Source organism: Balaenoptera physalus, assembly GCF_965194825.1.
Source record: "Balaenoptera physalus genome assembly, chromosome: 19".
In the NCBI taxonomy this organism is placed as follows: Eukaryota; Metazoa; Chordata; class Mammalia; order Artiodactyla; family Balaenopteridae; genus Balaenoptera; species Balaenoptera physalus.
In genome coordinates, this window is record NC_138900.1 from 38,353,409 (window position 1) to 38,372,484 (window position 19,076).

The following is a 19,076-nucleotide window of genomic DNA, read 5'->3' on the forward strand; positions in this document are numbered from 1 at the left end:
CAAAAACATCATATGATTTAAAGATTCAAGAGTCTCCTTCTTGAAGGTTTTTGTTTTTAAATGTATACTAGCTCTTTAATAGAAGAAATTGATTTTCGCTACTACTGTTGCTTACCAATTTCCCAATTACATAATTAGACATCATAAAGCCCTTTATTATTACATTAATATCTCTCCATAGATATAGTTCAGGGAGTATTTTTGATGACTAGAAAAGTATATCATTTTTCTTAAAAAGGAACAAAAATGATATAAATACCATTACACAATTTAAGCCTTTATAAACATTCTTAGACATAGCGATTGATAATTTATAAAAGGGTTTGACTCTGTTTTTAATTTAACTTGCATGGGCAATGTAGCAACATAGCACGAAAAGATGGAAGCTTTTCTTATTGACACAGATTTTTCATTTTTCATTTTTGTTGTTCAAGAATCTTAGATTCATTCTTTAACACCAGCATTAGGTTTCTGAAACTGGAAAAGCATGTGGGGAAATGATCAAAGATCTCATCCAGAATAAAACAGTCCTCCATTCCATGTGAATCCCTGCAACAGCTGCAAAGAAAGCAACAAGCCAACCTAGTGAGAGGAAACGGAAAGTATTACCCATAGCCTAGGATTACACAAAAAATGGAAAGGGACCTAAAGCTGACAACTAGGGAAGGAACCCGTGTGTGGGAGCTCCTGGCCTCCAGTGCGCTAGAGCAGCCCAGGCTGGGCCTGGTGAGCTCTTTGGCAGAGCCCTGGAACCAGTTGTCAACCAGCAAGTCTCCCACTCAGAGCTGGCTGGTGGCTGGCAGTAAACCACCCTGCCGAGGGCACGTTCCCCCAGAGAAGGCAACAAGGCCGGAGAGGTAAATGAGGACAGCTCAGCAATGTGCTCAGTGCCTGCGCGTCGACCACAAGCTAAAATGACATCTACTAGAACGGGGTAGGCCACCATCACAGATCTAATTCTCAGAAAGAAGCTATTTTAAGGGTGCTGAGTATGCCTAGATGAGATTTCTCAGCTCTCCCAACATAGCCTATTACCCCAGGAGGAGGAGCTCGAAAACTCAACACAGGAAAATCAGATTGTTTCCATACCCCAAATTTAAAGAAATTGCTCTCTACTAGATAAAGTTCTTATATGTAATAAAGGCACAGGATTACAGAGGAAAGTATTCTTTTCAAAGAGATAATATTACCTCCCTATCTTCAGAATCTCCTTCTTCCAATAGCCAGTACAGTAGCTCCATTATGGACTGTAGATTCTTCAAGAGAAAAACAGCAAGAGTTAGCTTCATCTTTCCTACCAGTTGGTTCCTTCATTGAATTACAATTTAGTTACCAATACTTCAATTGGTTTTATTCCTGAATGATATAGTTCTCAAAAAGCATACTCTAGCCATTTCCACTAGAGAACATTTAGTATAACCTTCTCAATTAATCAACCATAACCTATTACTGTTGAAAGGACATGATTTCCTTCATATTTTCAAGAGTGGGGAACCTCCCTCACACACCTATTTTATATAAAAGAGCTATCAGTTTTAATACGTTTGAATACCATTAATATATAAGAAATAAATATGAATCTTCATAATAAATTTTGGCTAATAACAGATATAAAACTCAACCAATTTGCATATATGTTTAGATTTTCCTATATTCATCCTTAGGAGGGAAAAAAAGTCTAATCCTCCTGTTTTTAAAATTCAACAAGTTTACATGTGGTTAAAAAACCAAAAAAAACCCCAAAAACTAAGCTTAAAGGCAAACAAAGAGGAATCAGATTGCTCACTGTTTAACATTTTCTTCGTATTTGTGTGTTTCCTAAGTCACTGTAATGCTTCAGCTCTTGGTCATACATGAAGCCCCGTAACGCCCAATCAGTGATAGGAGAACACAAGTGTGTTACGTAAAAACAATTATATGACATTAAAAATCACTTTAATGCCTTTGAAAGTATCCACAGAGAAGCACTTATTCTACTGCAGGCTGTACTAGGGTTGCCTTCTGTAGAATTAGCTTTTTTTTTTTTGGTCATCCAACCATCTTTTTTACTTAAGAAAATATTCTCTATCACTAAATCCAGTACTTGCTCTCCCCACTAGGCAACACAAATATTCTGCACAGTATTTTTTTTTTTCTCATAGCTTTTCTCATCTGCTTGTATTCAGCAGCCCCTATTTTGATGAGAAGTGACAAGTTGTGTGCACACCTGTATATCCTTTGTCCTTTTAAAAGAGTTTAGTACCCATGACTAGAGCTGATACTCCCTCTAAGTTTATTCTTAAAAGAACTGGGGCAATGAAAATAATCAAAAACTGTAATTTGATATAAACATTATTTCCTTTAAATAATACTCCTATTTCTATAACATATCATAACTTTAGTCTTGATTTTTACAAAAAGCACTGAGTTCATAAATTTCACTATCCGATGATAACATTAAAAAATAAATGCATTTTAAGCGCATTTCCATGAATCAGAAATTTTCCTACTTACCAATGCATTGGTAAAATTTTAATAATCAAAGGCCTCAAGTGACATTCTCTACATTCTGTACTTAGACCATCCCTATTTCCAATACAAATACTTTGGTAAAACAAACGCTGATGCTATTTTGGGTTTACTCCACACACAAGCACAACTGTGCAGACACTCACTTGCAGATGAGCCTGGGGGTGCACAAGGACAAATTTCAGTCAACATTTGGAGGAACCCCATAGTTCAGAAGTGAGCTTAGCTGAAAACATCCAAATGTATTACGGAAACATCATACTTAAAACCTGCACAGAAAATGGAAACGATTCTGTTTAAGGAAACACAGAAGTCTGGTTAAATACTTTTGGGATATTAGATATGAATATCTAATCTAATTTTCTCCAAGGTATCACTCTATATTATCGCAAATAAACAACTAAAGACTGTATCAAGGTGTGGAATATCATTAGCCTGAGAAAAGGCTAGAAAAATGGATTACATAAATGACAACTGCAGGAGAAAATTATATTCTATTCTCCTGAACAAATGTTAAGTGCATCCTTACTAATAAAGATTTAAACTTTAACTACATTTGAATATACTGGTTTTCAATTTTGAAGCATCTAAGTTAATTTGCCAAGCTAAATTGGTGCTCAGGTATACTCTAGCTATAAAATACTGCAGATTTATGCAGAAATAAGTCATGAGTATCACACTCCAGAGTAGTGCTATGAAAGCAAACCAGAGTCATTACTGAACAAGAAAAAATAATTCCAAGATTTTACATCTTCTTAGAGTTGTATCAGCTGCTATTCTATTAAGGACAATTATTCTCTATAAAACAGCTAATATTTATACCAAAAAGATGTTAAACTACAGGAGCCAACACAATGTAGACACTGAAGGGAAATACACAAAGATATTGAGATATTACCACACAAAATAGGCTGTGCTAGCTCAGAGTTAAAACACTGTTCCAAAATATGATCCTGTTTTCATAATCTGTTTTAAAGAACATGTTTAATTCACTCAGGATTACATGATCTCATTTACTTGCACATTATCAACTGAAGAACACTGACATTTTCCACAAGATTTCTATACTGTAAAAACATATTATATTATTATATATTAATGTATTAATAATTACTTGGTGTTACTTATTAAAACAGATGACAGGTAATTAGCTCATATTCCTATTTCATTTCTTTCAACACAGCATATCAAATTTGAAAATAATATATGGATAATAGCATTGGGATGTTGATCTTAGCTGCCAGAAAAAAAATTTTTGAAGGGGAGTTGGGGGATAAGTAAAGCAATTATCTCAAAATTAATGCTCTTGTTTTAGTTTCAGCAAACAAATCTAAATCAGTCATTCTTTGATTTTAGTTTACCATGTAATGCTCTGCAGCTCATTATCCTTGGAGTCACGAATGAGCTGTGACTCTACACCTGGCCTCTCCGATCATAACGCCTATGGCCTCCTCCACTTTCATTTCCTCTTTCTACAATGAGTTTTAATATTAAAGAAAAACACTCACACATCTTACATACACACTGATGGACAGCCAGCTTCCAGGAAATCATGAGCTACAAAGAGAGGGGGGGAATCTTAATGCAATACTTATGTTGAAGGGTATTAGGTGCTGGGAAAGCCAAGGGGTAATATAACCAACAGCATCCGTCCTGCCATTGTTTTGGCATTTGGTATCCAGAGATTTGAAGTAAAGGACAGTAATACTATTCCAGTGGTCATCCAGGTTATGATTCAGATCCTTAAACTAATAAGAGTCTAAATGCACCATCTTCACTTGCTCATCAATTCAAGTTTACAGAACCACATTTTGGAAGAAATAAAACAGTTTTCTTCTACGTCTGGAAATAAAAGCAAGGCATTCCATAAACAATGTAGTTAAGTACTTGACAATAAGAAAAAAGAAACTGTTTTAGATCATTAAAACATTCTAGGAGACTGTCTTCTAAAAAAGTGAAGGGACATAAATTTCTTATATATTTACCTTTTTATTACAATCTTGTTTCTGCACATTAAGCACGCCTTCCTCTACATATTTTTTACTGAACACTAATAAACGTCTGCTTAATAATATACTATGCTATTTATGCTTTTCGTTCTAAATCAGGAACCATTATTCCACAAAGATGGAAGCACAAAGAAAGTCGACAAAGGCACTGCCAAAAAGCCACAAGTAGTATTAATACATGCCAGAACACTTAACATTGAACTATCATTTCTCTCTAAAACTTCTGCTGCCAAAGTGCTCACAAAATCTGGAAGCTCAAAGACAGGTTTCTATGCAATTAAATTCTCCAAAAGCAAAACTGTACAGAAATATGCCGCCCTTCTTATGTCACCATTTTATAGACAACATTTTCTCAGGATCTTAATTAAGATAACGATGCACACCTGTGTCAACATTCTCTGGCAAGACAGCCTTATCAATCATAATCCTTTAAGTACACTCCAAAACAGCAAAGCGATACGACAGAAGCAATCTGTTGCCTTTCCTAGCGTCAGTGTTGTGTCTCTCCCACAAGAATGATGAGATCTTTAAAATACAGCAGATCTACTTTTATGAGTCTTTAAAGTTTTAACTGTAAACAGTTATTACACTAAATGAACAGGAATAACCTCTTTTGCACTTGATTTAAACAATGACAACTGTACAGCCCAAACTCGAAGAGCAAGCTCCACAACCACATCTTAACAATACAATTGTGGATCTTATTTTAAAGCTCTAAATTTTAAGAGTTATGCATAACAGGATCCGTGCAGACATGACAAACCAATAAACTCTTAGGAAGTTTTAAAATTAGATTTTTTTTTAAAAGTCTTTCATTAAGAACAATCAGGGAATACCTATCCCTAGTGTAAGTTAAAATGTTCGGAAAGATACAAATGCAATAGTAAGCCAAAAAAGAAAAGGAGTCGTCTTGGTAACCTGGAACCAGAGGGAGTTAGCTCCCACCTCTGCTGGGGGAGAAAGCTTCAGTGACAAGAGACGAGTTAAACTACTGCTAAAAGCATGCAGGCTCCCAAACGGCAAAGCTGATGAATAAAGGACGAAAAGGGGCGGGGGGGGGCGGGTGGACATAAGGGAACGTATCCTTATCGTCACTGCTACCAAGACTAAAAGTTAAAACCTCCGGTTTACCAGCAAAAACGTGAAAGCTTTCACATGAAAACGGAGAAAACCCTCCAGATGTTATCTGAATCCCGTCTGCCCGCTAATGATCAGCTCTTCCCTTTCACATATTAACACGAGTCTATCTCAGACGCCGGGCGGCCGTGGCCAGCCGAGCATCAGAGCCATCAATGTGCAAATAAACCAGAAAATAGAGACATCCTTAAGAAATGAGTCTCAAATTTGACGCAGAGCGGAGGTGACAACCACAGCAACAGAACCATAAATTCTAAATGCCTCAGTATCTTGCAGGATTCTCTACAGTCCGTGCACCAAAAAGACAGTAGAAAGAAACGAAGTGGGAGGGGGGAAGGGGGGGGTTGTAAGTATAGTGTGTGTGTGCGGGGGGTTTCTTAGCTGCCCAGAGTGGCATGATGATGTAATGAGAATGTCTCTGTTGACAGACTCAGATTTTCGGTGGCACAAACCTCCACGGCTCCATTTCAGAAATCAGCATTTCAGAAATCTCGGACGAGCCGAGAGGGTGAAGCCGCCGCGCGTGGATGGAGGGGACACGCCCACGCCCGCCCGCCCGGGGACCTTCACACCAGAAGCCCGCCCAACGTTCACGCGGCCCATGCCCACGGAGGCGCGCGGGACACTGCCGCGTCCGTCCGGTCCACGAGGGGACGCGGACGCGGCTCGAGAGTCAGGAAGCCCGGCCGCAACGGGGCGGGTACGCGGTGGCATGGAGGACCTGGGGCTCACCTCTCCTCCACGGCGCGGGCGCGCGAGCCGCGGACGCTCCCTCGTGGCTGGCGCGAGCCCCCGGCGGGCGGCGCGCGCGGGCCGCTACCGACCTTTAGCGCGAAGGGCTGCGGCGGCGGCGGCGGCGGCGGGCGGAGCCGGCGGCGGGCGGAGCCGGGGGGCGGACGCTGGGGAGCTGAGGGGCCGCGAGAGGCGGGAGCGATGCGAGCAGAGCGGGGACGCTTCGGGGCACTCCCCGCGACCACCCGGGCGTTGCCCGAGCCCCGGAAGACACTGCCCCTTGGCTGCCTGAGAGGCCGCCACTGGCCGGCTCCGCGCGCTCCAGGGCGCTCGGCCTCGCCTCAGTCTCGGCCGGCTCGCTGCCACCTCAGCCTGGCTGTTCCCGCCACCGCCGCCTCCGGCTTCCCGTCTCCATGACAATAGCGCCCCGTCGCCCCGCCCAGCCCCGCCCCCTCGGCGCCGTTACTCGGAGGAAAGCGGGCTCACGTCGCCGAAGGGCGGAGCCAATAGAGGCCAGCGTCCAATTAGAGGTGAAAGCCGGGAGGGATGGGGCCGGGAGGATTGAGCGGTTGTAGGAGGACGTCCGCCTGAGGGGCGGAGCCTGGAGGGAACTGACGGAGGGGAGGAGTCAGCGCGCGTGCGTGAAGTCGCGCTGCGGAGAGTGTGCGGTTGTGGAGAGTGGGTTTGTGTGCAGGGTTTGGAGCTCAGGAAATAAAAGTGTATCTCTCCCGTCAGAGTCATTGAGGGAAACTTTGTGTATAGGCATACTTCGGCTTCCGTGTGACCTCATTATAAAAGGCCACAAAATCCCCGATCTACTGGGCCCCAGCGGAGTGCCCAACACTGTGCCAGCCCCTGTCCTGGTTCACCAGCGCCCCTGTCTGTCCCAGAGTTCGAGTGCTTCTGTGGCTTGTGGCGGCGCGGTGTGGAGAGACAGGCAAAGGGTCTGTTTTGTATTCTAAATGTGTGGCCTTCGTGGGCAAGGGCTCGGCCTGTGACTCGGTTGTGTGTGTTTGCCTTGCCAGCGCCTCGCTGAACAAACGGTGGTGGGGTTGGTTACTGCTCCGCAATGTTAGCAGTGGAGCGTGGGCGGATGCGAGAGTGGGTGCGAAGGGGAAGAGGACCCACACTCTCCACCACCTCCGGCCTGGCGGGGCGAGCTGCGGATAATGCAAAGCCCCGAGAAAGAGGCAGCCAGGCATTGCGGGAGGGGGTGTAGTGGAGTCCGAAGACCTACTCCGATGTAGCTGCTTTTCCGTCTGGCAGCTCTTGCCCACTACCTCTCTAGAGAAAGGTTACCCCCGTAGTACTGGGTCCCCAGTGCCTCCTCCTTCGCCGTCTGGCGGGGAGTTGGTGGAAGGGAGGCCGGGCCGGAGACGTGCAGATGTCCAAGGCCTGTCTCTCGCCCACCTGCTGCTGCTGGCGGAGAGGGACAGTCACCCCGGACTCCCTGCGCCCTGGACGCTGGCATCCATCCGGCTCTCTCGGGGGCCTTCATTCCGGGTATCCAACTCGCTCTCGGGTCCCCTAGCTTGGGGGAGAAGCCAGGGGCGGGTGGGCGGCGATCTGCCTTGGAGCCCAGCCTTCTGGCGAACAAGAAATCCGCTAACTCCGCGATTTACTGCGGCGTACAGAAAGCAGAGCTTTCGCTGGCGCGCGGTCCGCGGCCTCGTTCCCTTTGTGCTTCGAAGCGGCGGGACCGGCCATCAGGGCCCGCCTTGTGTCGGAACCGCCGCTCCACCCCGACTTAGCAGGGGAGGAAAGTTGGAAGAGATCGGCGCGCCTGGGATGTGTTTGTCATCCTGGGGCCGGCGCTCAAGAGTCTGAGAGAGAGAGAGAGGGAGAGACCTAGGAGGGGAGGCGGGTGGGGGGGGGGGAATAAGAGGAGGGGGGAGAGGAGGGCCGCGGAGGAGAGGCGGGCACTAGGGAGGGGCGAGGGGAGCGCCAGCGAGCGGGAGAGGGAGCCGGGGAGGAAGAGGGAGAGGGCGAGGCGCGCCTGGCGGCCGGGTTGGCTGCGGCCGCCCAGAGGCTCCTGCCAGTCCTCCCACCGACTACACCCCGCGAAGGAGGAGCTTCAGGCGCGCACAAGGCGTCAGAATCCTCAATTTCCAACTTAGCATCTTGGCAGGACCTTTGCGAAGCCAAAAGCAGAGCCCCCCAGTGCAAAGAGCGAGGGGGAAAAAGAGAAAGCAGCAAGGGAGGGGGCGGAAAACCCTGCCGGGGCGAGCGAGGCGCGCAGAGGAGCGGGCTCGGCGGCCGCAGCCGGAGGCGCGCGGGAAGCCAGCGAGGAGGCGCCGCGGGCCGGAGCCCGGGAGCCGGGGCCCGAGGAGCGGCGGCCCGGGGCAGCCGGAGACCAGGTGCCCGCCCGCACGCCCTCGCAGGGCGCCGCCCGGCTCGTTGGCGGCCGCGGCGCGGAGCGCCCCATGCCCGTGCGTGGCCATGTCCTACCCGCAGGGCTACTTGTACCAGCCGTCCGCCTCGCTGGCGCTCTACTCGTGCCCGGCGTACAGCACCAGCGTCATCTCGGGGCCCCGCACGGATGAGCTCGGGCGCTCGTCGTCGGGCTCCGCGTTCTCGCCCTACGCCGGCTCCACCGCCTTCACGGCGCCCTCGCCGGGCTACAACTCGCACCTCCAGTACGGCGCCGACCCCGCGGCGGCGGCAGCCGCCGCCTTCTCTTCGTACGTGGTGAGTGAGCGGGAGCCGGGGCGGGCGAGGGCAGCTGGGGCAGCTTGGGGCGGTCGGGGGCTGCGGGGGACACGGGCCTCGGCTCCACCGCGGACCGCCCCTGCCAAGCCTCGCGGACCCTGCAAACTTGGGCGATTGTCTCCCTCGGCTTCGCCCGGGCCTCGGGCTCAGGAGTTGCTCGGAGAGAAGAGCCGCGTCTTGCTCGGATCGCTGAGTTGGCGGAAAGGGTTTTTTGGGGAGAGGTCGCTGTGATTAAAGAGCAGCATTTGGTTCAAACGTGAGCTCCAGGCCGCCCTGCACATTTTACTTTCTTTCTTTCTTTTTTTTTTGGTTTTGCCATTTGGAGAAAGTAGTTCAAAAGAAATAGACCCGAAATCTGAACAGAAGCGTGCTAAGTCTGTGTAAATGTGTTTGGCCTCGCCTTTAATTAGTCCTCCAAAATGTTGCAAATCCGTAATCCTATCTTCGCAATCCGATTTGGAGGTATTAAATTTCTGAAAAGTCGGGCGAGCTGCGGTGCATCCGGGATTTTTCGGCCGGGTGCACTTTCTGGAAAAGCGCCTTGGCTTCGGTTTGGGGTAACACTTTTGGAGGGGTGGGAGTGCCGAGGCAAGGCTTAGCTTTTCGTTTGCCTTTCTCTGTGGGGAAAAAAAGTCCTTGACTTCCTTTGCTCACCACCCTTGCTCCCAACGCGCAACCACTCGGGCGCGGAGCGCAGAGTCGCCGCCGCTGCCCAGGCCTCTCTCTGGGTAGAGGGCCCGGCCGCGGTGGCCGGATCTGCGCACTGGGGGAGGACGTTCCCGGGCAGAGGGGGGCCTACCAGGGGCCAGTGAAGCCAGGACGGCTCCAAGCGCCCCCAAGGACTCAGGAGTTGGCGCCCCCGCTTCCTTATGAGGAGGAGGAGGGGTTGCCCCAGGGTCTGAGCTCTCCAGCCCTACCCCAGGGGAAGCCTGAGTGCGGGCCTCGCAGCCCGAAGACCCCTGGGTGCAGGGCAAGTGTCTTTCGGTCGCCCAGGTGGCACTGGGGACCACGGCCCACTCTCACTTTCTCTCTGCCCGTTCCCTGCAGGGCTCTCCCTACGACCATACACCCGGCATGGCAGGCTCCTTGGGGTACCACCCGTACGCAGCACCCCTGGGCTCGTACCCTTACGGGGACCCCGCGTACCGGAAGAACGCCACGCGAGACGCCACCGCTACACTGAAGGCCTGGCTCAACGAGCACCGCAAGAACCCCTACCCCACCAAGGGCGAGAAGATCATGCTGGCCATCATCACCAAGATGACCCTCACCCAGGTGTCCACCTGGTTCGCCAACGCGCGCCGGCGCCTCAAGAAGGAGAACAAGATGACGTGGACGCCGCGGAACCGCAGCGAGGACGAGGAGGAGGAAGAGAACATTGATCTGGAGAAGAACGACGAGGATGAGTCCCAGAAGCCCGAGGACAAGGGCGACCCCGAGGGCCCCGATGCAGGTTGGTGGACGCGGGAAAGGGTGCGTTGAGCAAAAGGGGGACTGGAGAAGGGGGTGCACAGGGCCTGGAGGTTGAGGGCAGGGGTCTTTGCCTTTGCGGGCGGGGACCTGGGCCCCGCCTCGCGGCCTCCGCGCCTCTGACCACCTGGGTTTCGCCCGCAGGAGGAGCAGAGCAGAAGACGGCTTCAGGCTGTGAACGGCTGCAGGGGCCGCCCACCCCCGCCAGCAAAGAGACCGAGGGTAGCCTCAGCGACTCGGATTTTAAAGAGCCGCCGTCCGAGGGCCGCCTCGACGCGCTGCCCGGTCCCCCCCGCGCCGGCGGGCCCTCCCCGGCCGGGCCTGCGGCAGCTCGGCTGGCCGAGGACCCGGCCCCTCACTACTCCTCGGGCGCGCCGGCTCCGGGCCCACACCCAGCCGCGGGAGAGCTGCCCCCCGGTCCCGGAGGGCCCTCGGTCATACACTCGCCGCCACCGCCACCGCCTCAGGCGGTGCTCGCCAAGCCCAAACTGTGGTCTCTGGCGGAGATCGCCACATCCTCGGACAAGGTCAAGGACGGGGGCGGCGGGAGCGAGGGCTCTCCGTGCCCACCGTGCCCCGGGCCCGTAGCCGGGCAAGCCCTAGGAGGCAGCCGCGCGTCACCAGCACCGGCGCCATCGCGCTCGCCCTCGGCTCAGTGTCCCTTTCCAGGCGGGACAGTGCTGTCCCGGCCTCTGTACTACACGGCGCCCTTCTATCCTGGCTACACGAACTATGGCTCCTTCGGACACCTTCATGGCCACCCGGGGCCCGGGCCAGGCCCTACAACGGGTCCGAGCTCGCATTTCAATGGATTAAACCAGACCGTGTTGAACCGAGCGGACGCTTTGGCTAAAGACCCGAAAATGTTGCGGAGCCAGTCCCAGCTAGACCTGTGCAAAGACTCTCCCTATGAATTGAAGAAAGGTATGTCCGACATTTAACGCGGGCTGCGTCGGTCCTGGACTTTCCTAATTTATTAAAAAAAACATGGCCTTGGCAGTTATTTTTCCATCAACATGAGAGAAAAACAAAACTACCCCTCCTACTAAAAAGTTTATAGTTCCTGGAGATGGATGACATAAAAATGTAAACATCTCCACACACAAACAAAAATGTCTTAACCAACTGAAAAGAAAAATTTAAAAAAGGATTTGTATTAAATCTTATTCTGTATATTTAATGTAGCATTTTTGTATTTAAATTGATAACTCAATATCTTTGAAGTAAATTATGAAATTAAGACACCTGTACAGGCATTTAATGTTTTTTTTTGTAATATAAATATATACATTTGTGTTTCCCCCAAAACTGTTTCATAGTTTAAAATTACAAGTTTAATTTAATTTTTTACACCTATTGATTTTTCTGGGTATGAGCTAAAGTATTATCACAGAAAGGAAACAGGTTATACTCTTAGATTTAAAAGGTAAAAAACTGCAAGCCGCCTTTGTAAAATGCAAAATATTTAATTAAAAGAGATTTTAACATAATCAGAGCCACTCATTACTTTTTAGAAGCCACAGTAAACTGTCCATCGCCCTGGACAAAAGGTGCAAACTGCAACTTTTTTTCGAAGTGGGGAATGAAAGGTTCCACTGAACCTAGTGTGCCAGCGGGAAACAGTAATTAGGCTTCGAGCCCCGGGGAACCTGGCCCTGCCCGGAATGCAGATTTGGATCACTGATGCGGGCTGCTGTGGGGAGATTGGACCCTGGAGGAGGGAGGAGAGAGACCCAAGTGTGTGCCCAGAAGGGAGAAGAGATGGCAAAGGCAGCTAGAGACACGCACCACCCGAGCTCCATTGCTTAACCTAATTACTTCCAATCAGTGTCGTGTTTTATGCAAAGCAATCAGCTGGTGAACTTTGCTAATGAGTTCGATTTTATGCCGGATTTAGCCCTTATTACTCTTTCAAAGGTGCTCTGGGCTAATGCGGGCGGGAAGCGTTAGGGGGTGACAAGGAGAAGGCTTTCCCAAGTCACTGTCTTCTCTACCCCTTCAAAATTGGGCATTGATCTCTTCGCTGGATTTGATTAGATTAGTAAATGTTCCATCCGCGACAGTGCGGGTGGTAGGGTGGTAGGCGGCCGGGTAGATTCCCCGCGCAGCCGCGGGGCTGGGGCCGCGGGACCAACGAGGGGACGGTTCCCCCCTTTCACAGGTAGGTGTCACACTTGTCCTGAATTACAAGCCTGCACTTTGCAGAGTCGGAGATTGGAGAGAGAGTGGGCGGAAGTGGGGGAGGGAGTGCCATAGGCGCTTGGGGGAAGCAAGGGGCGCCCTGAACGGACCAGAAGAGCCCCCCCGCCCCACCCCCAAGAGCCCCTTTTTGGACAAGCGGCATTCAAAAGTTCGAGGACGTTTGCCTAGATAATGAGGCCGTTGTGGACTTGATCAGGCTTGTCACTTTAGCACTCTTCCCATCTCGGATTCAAGAGTCCGAGTAGCTACAAAAGTATTTTTGAGGTTTTATTTTCTCCGTCTAATCCCGCATCTTTCATCGCAAAACGAAAAGGCAGGTTGCGTCTCAATCCCACATGAGGAAGAGATACCGCCCTGCGCCCGAGGCCCGCCAGCACAGTCGGTGCTCGCGTCTCCATTTTGCGCGGGAGATGGGGAACCGCGGACTTGTGGAATTTCGTGGGAAATTTTCACTGGTCGGGGGAGGAGGGGAGGCTTTACAGCAAAAACATACCCCAGCGAGGGGAATTAATTTGCTCTATTAAACCCAAGCCTGAGCGTAGAGAGAATGTGTTTGCACATAACACCGGTTTAATTAGGCTAAATCAAAACTCACATATTTGCACTTCTACTCAAGACCACTTTAACCCTGTTTTTTAAAACACAGCCCAAATTTTCACCGGAGTTTTCACTTTTGCTACTTTTTTTTTTTTTTTAACCTGCAACAGGGCTCCTTTAGCTTATTCGAATTTAAACAAGTTTGAAAGCAGCATTGTCCAGATGTTTTCTTGAACAGCAGTCGACTTCAGTGTTTAAATTAGTGAGAAAATTCACGCAGGGAAAATGGTTTCAAAGCTGGAAGTGTGAATGATTAAATATGCATGAGACGATCGTATTTTATTTTGTCCCTTTAATTATAAATGATTTTTTTAAACAATTGAATTCCAGAGATGACTTGCCCTACCCCCCGCGCCCCAGCCCCCTCCATCCACCCCCCGACAGCCCGGTTCACAATCAGCTTTTTCCCCCCTGTTGAATATGCAGCCCCAGGAGTCACCTTCTCTTCTAAAAAAGTCAGAAGAATAGGCCAGTCGCCTTCTCTTAAGAGAGAGTTTAAGGACGACATCAACTCTGCGGGATTTGGAAGCACTGGCCCTAAACCCTGCCCAACGATTTTAAAAAGAAAATTGTAGGCCTCCTTGTGTTCTCGGGAATATGCAAATGGCGCGGCGCGGGCCTCCCGGGTCTGATTGCCGAGGCTCCGGGCTGGGAGCCGAATGCCCGCAGGGGCTGCCTGGGAACGGGAACCGCGTACCGGGGAGCCCGCGGCGTTTCTCCCCAACGAGGGGCTGCGCGAGACGCCTCCCGGCTGCGCAGCGAAACCGCCAGAGGCTGGAAGGCTGGTTCCCACATCGCTGCCCCCTGTCCGCATCCCTCCTGCCCTTGGCCTCTGCAGGGTCGAGGGTTTTCTTTGCGTACTTCGTCCTAAATACAAGCCCCAGATTAAGTTTAGGGTTTTCTCCTTTGCAGAGCTGGGTTTCGGTGGCCAGTGGTTTTTCTGTTGTCTAGACACTTCTCAGTTTGGGGGCGGCCTGCTGGGCGGATCGAGGTATGTGCAGCTAGGAAATGTCTCCCGCGTTTAATCCCAGAAGTAGATGCGTGTCTGTACGGTCCCAAGTCCCTCCTCGAGCCTACGAGCCTCAGGCTGGCCGCATCTTGGGCCGTGTCGAAGGCGATGCTCCTTGCAAGGGGCGCTGGGGGAAACCTTCCGGCGTGTGTCAGGGGTTTGTTCGCAGACTTGGACTGGGGCGCGGAAGTTATGCGAAGCAGCGCCTAATACACCTCGGTGCTGGGGTAGCGCGGGCATTTGTCACCTGCGCTTGGCTGCACTGGTTGCAGCCCCCAAGCAGAGCCTAGCTTGGCACTAAGGGGACTAGGAGTCGCTGAACCCCTGGCAACAGAGGCCACGGGACCACTGAGTGGGGTCCCTGCAGTCAGCCCCACGAGGCAGCGCCAAACCGGGGACCGGCTGGATTTCTTCCCTTACCCCCCTGTGCAGGGCCGAATCAGCTTCTGGGATTTGGGGTGAGGAGCCAACAGCCCAGTCAATCCCCGAGGGCGCATACTCGGGCATTGAGGTGAGGCTGCAGAAGGGGCCCTTTCTCCTTCCCGCTCTTCGGAACGGGGTGCCAGGGCCCGAACTGCTGTTCCCCGGCCTGGGTGAGGGGCCTTCATCGAGGCCTCCTGGTTTGCAAACCCCTGAGGGCCTCTCATTCCCTGAGATGTGCACAGCTCTTGGAGCCTGGAAGTTTGGGGGCTGGGCTGGGGTGGTCGTGCGAGCGGTTTCAGAACTGGCCGTTCCTACCAGCCCACCTGTCCCGCCTAACAAGCTGCCAGCTGGGGCGGAGGCACAGAACAGCGCCCTGCAAAGCGCCCAAAGTGAAAGGAATGTGATTGCGTTCCCAAGAGGGAGCCGGAGGCGGATGCAGTTTAGGAAGGGCGCCGCCTACTGGTCCCCGGGCACCACGCGGCTCGCAGAGAGGAGGAGTTAGGCGACACCCAGCTATGCCCTCCACCCACAGCGGGGCCTTAGCTCTGGACCCCAAGAGGGTCAAACGTAAATTGCTCCGCCATCCCACTCGCTTCGGCCTGGGACCCAGGACCCAGTTAACATTGGGGATTCGGAAAGCACAGCCTTCAACTGGAAGAGTATTAACCCTACAGATTCCTGCCATGGCTTGGGCACAGCCTTTAAAACCTGACGGCAGGCAGTTGAGAAATATGCGGGCTGCTGGAGCAGCCTGCGGGGAGGGGGTGGCCGCAGCGGTGAGCAGCCCAGGCAATGCCGGTACTCCCGCCCCGCTTCAGGTGCAGGTATTCCGTTTCTGCTGGCCTTTCCACTCCCGGCCTCTGGGCCCCGCACAGTTTTAATTTGCGGTTTGGCATGTCGGGGGTCTACGACGCAGCCGCGCCCCCAGAGATCGTTTCTATCTTTTGGCCTGTAGGTTGGACATCTTTAGGAAAAGGAAAAACAAAACAAAACTACCCTCGAATTCTTCAAACCCTATTTCGAAAGCACCTTTAATGAGCTCGGCGTGGCAAAGGAGGAGGCGCTCACCTGGACGTCCCCCTCTACCCATCCAGAAGCGCTAACGGGAAGTCTCAGCTGGTTTCCCCCGGTGCAAGGATGTTGGGGACAGCGGGGGGCGCGCCCTCTACCTGACTTTCGCCTTCTTTGCCCCTCGGCCCCCGAATAGGAGGAAAATCGGCCCGACCGGAATCTTGCCTCCTGCTCTCCCCCCCAAAGTGGCCAAAGCTGTGGGACTGTTCCTACACCCACCCCACGGGTCTCCCTTTTGGACCAGGCCAGAGCTAATCTCCTTTTCGTTTTCGCGCTAAATGAGACTTGGGTCCCAGGCACGAGGTGGGACCCAGGTTGTGGCCTAACACGATCGCCTCGGGGACCGGGCTGCAGCTCTGGCTGCACACCCAGCGCTGGCCGGCCCCTCCGGGCCGTTGGGGATCTCCGGCCTCCCGTCGGCCGCAGGCCCCAACCCTGGGTCCCCAAGGCCGCCCTCCCGGCCGCGCTCGTTTCCGGCGCCCGGACGAGCCTGGCGCTCCCAGACGCCACTTTTCTCAGTGAAATCTGCTTTTATTTGCTCCGAGCAAACCCCGGGCTCTCAGAGCTCTCGCCTGATGGATGCAAATGTAAATGTGCACTTATTTAATTGGATCAGGCCCCAAGATAAAAGAGATAAACGGCTCCCCGTTTGCTAACTTATTTTCCGAGGCATGCAGCGCCGCGTGGAGGGGAAGCTAATGAAGGAGAGGCGCGTCGCTGGGCGCTCGAGCGCTGGTCGGTCGGCTCGGTTTGGGCGGCGGCTCCTCGTCCATCTCCTCGGCATGCGCCCTGCCCGCCGGGTAGGATCCCCTTGGGACCTTCTGTGCAAAGGGACGGGAAAGTGAGAAGGCGCGGCTTCGGCTTCGCGCTTGCAAATACCCAACCTCTCGCCACAGTGTTCTGCGGTTTTTACCCAACTCTCCATACTGGAGTCCTACTGGCCGGGCCTATTCGATAGAAAATCCTTTCTTGCTCCCCTCCCCAGGCGTCGTCTTTCACCCCAGGCGGGGGTTTCAGAAAGAAAGACGGGAGGGACGTGGAAAAGGCCAGGGGCGTCCCCCACCTCCACCCAACCCCCGGCTACCAGGGTCCCGTGGAGTCGCCCTTTAGATGGAAGGACCACCCTTCTCTGTTCCCAGATGGCCCTCTTTTGGATCCTGGGATTTCTTTCAGGATTGGCGTGGATAACCCCCCCTCCCCCCATGTATGCCCGCAATGCACACAACCCTTCAATAGTTTCAAAGGGTCGCAGAACCCGGACATCCAGACTGTAGGAGAAAGGGCTGCCTGGCTCCCAGCTCCAATGGGCGGGAGTTCAGAACTTCAGCACCAGTGCGTCGGTCTCCGCCATCCTCGACAAATTCGTTCCCCAAGTTTGGGCCTCGGTTTTTCCGGCAAAGTTTTTCTTCCGTTTAGAAGGGTGGAGGAGGAGGTCTGGGTGGGTGAAGGCAAGAGGCCGGCCGAGACAGACTGCGGAGGATGGGTGCAAAGGAGCCTGGGAAAGGGGGCACCCTTGGCGGAGACCCTTGCCGGGTAGCCCCCAGAGGCTAGGCTGGGCAGGGCTGGGACTGGTGAGGCCCGGCTGGTCAGGGCGGCCCGGCCGCGTCCCATCCCCAACGCGCTGATGGATTGGCTTGTCAGGAGAGCTCTGTGCGCGGAGCCCATCAGAAAGCACTTACCTCGCTAAACTGAAATTACTGTCTTTTCAGGGGCTAATTTGTGTAACTCCCATGGAGGGGCTTGGAGGGGGTTTGATGAGGCATAAAATGATGATTAATGAATTTATTGGCCGCTGCTCATCAAACAACGGCTGGAGAGCTCCGGTCCACACGGGGCGGCCTGGCAGCGGCGCTCAGCACAGCTGGGGTTCGGCCTCCGGGGGTTCAGCGCCTGCAACGGTTTTCTCTTGCACCCAGCCCTGGCCCTGGGGGCTTTCCTTGACCTTAGCTGCTTTCTGCTGACCAGCCTCGGATTTGGGGCGGGGGCTCCAGCCATGCCTCCATCGCCCCCTGCGGGCCAGCGGCTCAGGCAGGGGTGGAGGTGGGAGGAGGCCAGGACTCCAGTGGCTGCAGGCCCAGAGGCGGACAGCACCTCTCCAGCGTCCTAGAAGCCAGGACTTGAGTGTGACCAGGGCACCCCAGGCAGTGTGAAGATGGAGATGTAGGCTGTTGTCCAGAGGCGTTACAGTGTACTGGTTGGGTCCTTGGGCCTTGGTGGCTCAATCCTACCTCCCTCTGCAATTTACCAAGCTGTGGGTCCTTGGGCAGATCAGATAACCTCTCTGAACTTCAATGGCTTCCTCTGTAGAATGGGCCTGTACCACCCCTGTTTTGTGAGGTTTCTAGTGGGTGGCAGATAGTCATCCTTCAATACAGTTATTAGGGTCATGCTCTCTTAGCACTTCACTTCACTGGAGATGCTAGCCAAGGCCTGGGGGGAGGGGAGAGGGTGGGAGACTGAGGCTTTGGGTTCTGACTTGGGGAGAATCCTGCCAGAATGGCTGTTGTTCTTTAGCACTCTTCCCCTTCCCTACCTCCTCTGGCTATACATCACTCTCTGGGGCTTGATTGGAGGGGGACACTGGGGAGCCTGGGAAGGCAGCTCTGATCACAGCCGAGCTTTGGGGAGCTGACCGGACCTGCCTTGGGATCCCCTATGGGGGCAGAGTTGAAGTTCAAGTTAGTTCACAGGACAGTTCAGACCTCCTCTCATTTATATATAACTCACCCTTTTTCTGCAGGCTCCTGTCCTTTGGAATGTGTCCCCAAGTCCTTTTAGCCACTTCCTCTAGTCTCAATCAAAAACCTGCAGCCCACAAACTTATAAACTCAGCTTGGAGTCTTTCCTTCCCCTGCCTACCTTGTACCCCGCACACTGCCCCACCCAGATCTCCCAACAATTGGCTCTACCTTTGCCTCCCTGGGACATCCTGCCCTGCTGAAGCAGAGCACAGGGAAGCCCTTGGCATTGACCTCTCCAGTAAGAGGCGTGGTTGGCCTCCATGTTAGTGCAGCTCCTCTTAAACTATTTTTTCCCTTCCTGCAACATACATAATTGAGCATCTATAATATGCCAGGTTCATTGTTCTAGGTGCTGATGATGCAGCAATGAACAGAGCGAAGTCCCTGCCCTCCTGGAGCTTACATTTTAGAGGGGTGGGCAGAAAGTAAACAAATAAGTGTGATAATGGTTTATCACAATCTCCAGGT

At 52.1% G+C, this 19,076-nt stretch overlaps 1 protein-coding gene and 1 long non-coding RNA gene across 12 annotated transcripts in view; one reads left to right on the forward strand and one right to left on the reverse strand.

The window, feature by feature from the left end:
- The window catches only part of LOC309649061, a 51,076-nt gene extending 42,846 nt beyond the window's left edge, over positions 1-8,230 (reverse strand). For 8 of the 11 annotated variants that reach the window (XR_014256942.1, XR_014256943.1, XR_014256944.1 and 5 more), the window contains exons 1-3: positions 6,387-8,230; positions 2,655-2,777; positions 1,191-1,256 (exon numbers count right to left, since the gene is read on the reverse strand). This is a non-coding gene — a long non-coding RNA (uncharacterized lncRNA). Of the gene's footprint in view, positions 1-1,190; positions 1,257-2,654; positions 2,801-6,386 lie in introns of all 11 variants that reach the window. The other 3 variants (XR_014256950.1, XR_014256951.1, XR_014256952.1) reach the window with 3 other exon arrangements.
- An 87-nt stretch (positions 8,231-8,317) lies between these two features.
- IRX5 (iroquois homeobox 5) lies at positions 8,318-11,812 on the forward strand. The gene is made up of 3 exons (XM_082438550.1): positions 8,318-9,074; positions 10,143-10,548; positions 10,710-11,812. Exons 1-3 carry the CDS (start codon positions 8,826-8,828, stop codon positions 11,504-11,506), a joined length of 1,452 nt encoding a protein of 483 aa, XP_082294676.1. The 5' UTR covers positions 8,318-8,825; the 3' UTR covers positions 11,507-11,812.
- The last annotated feature ends 7,264 nt before the right edge of the window (positions 11,813-19,076 follow it).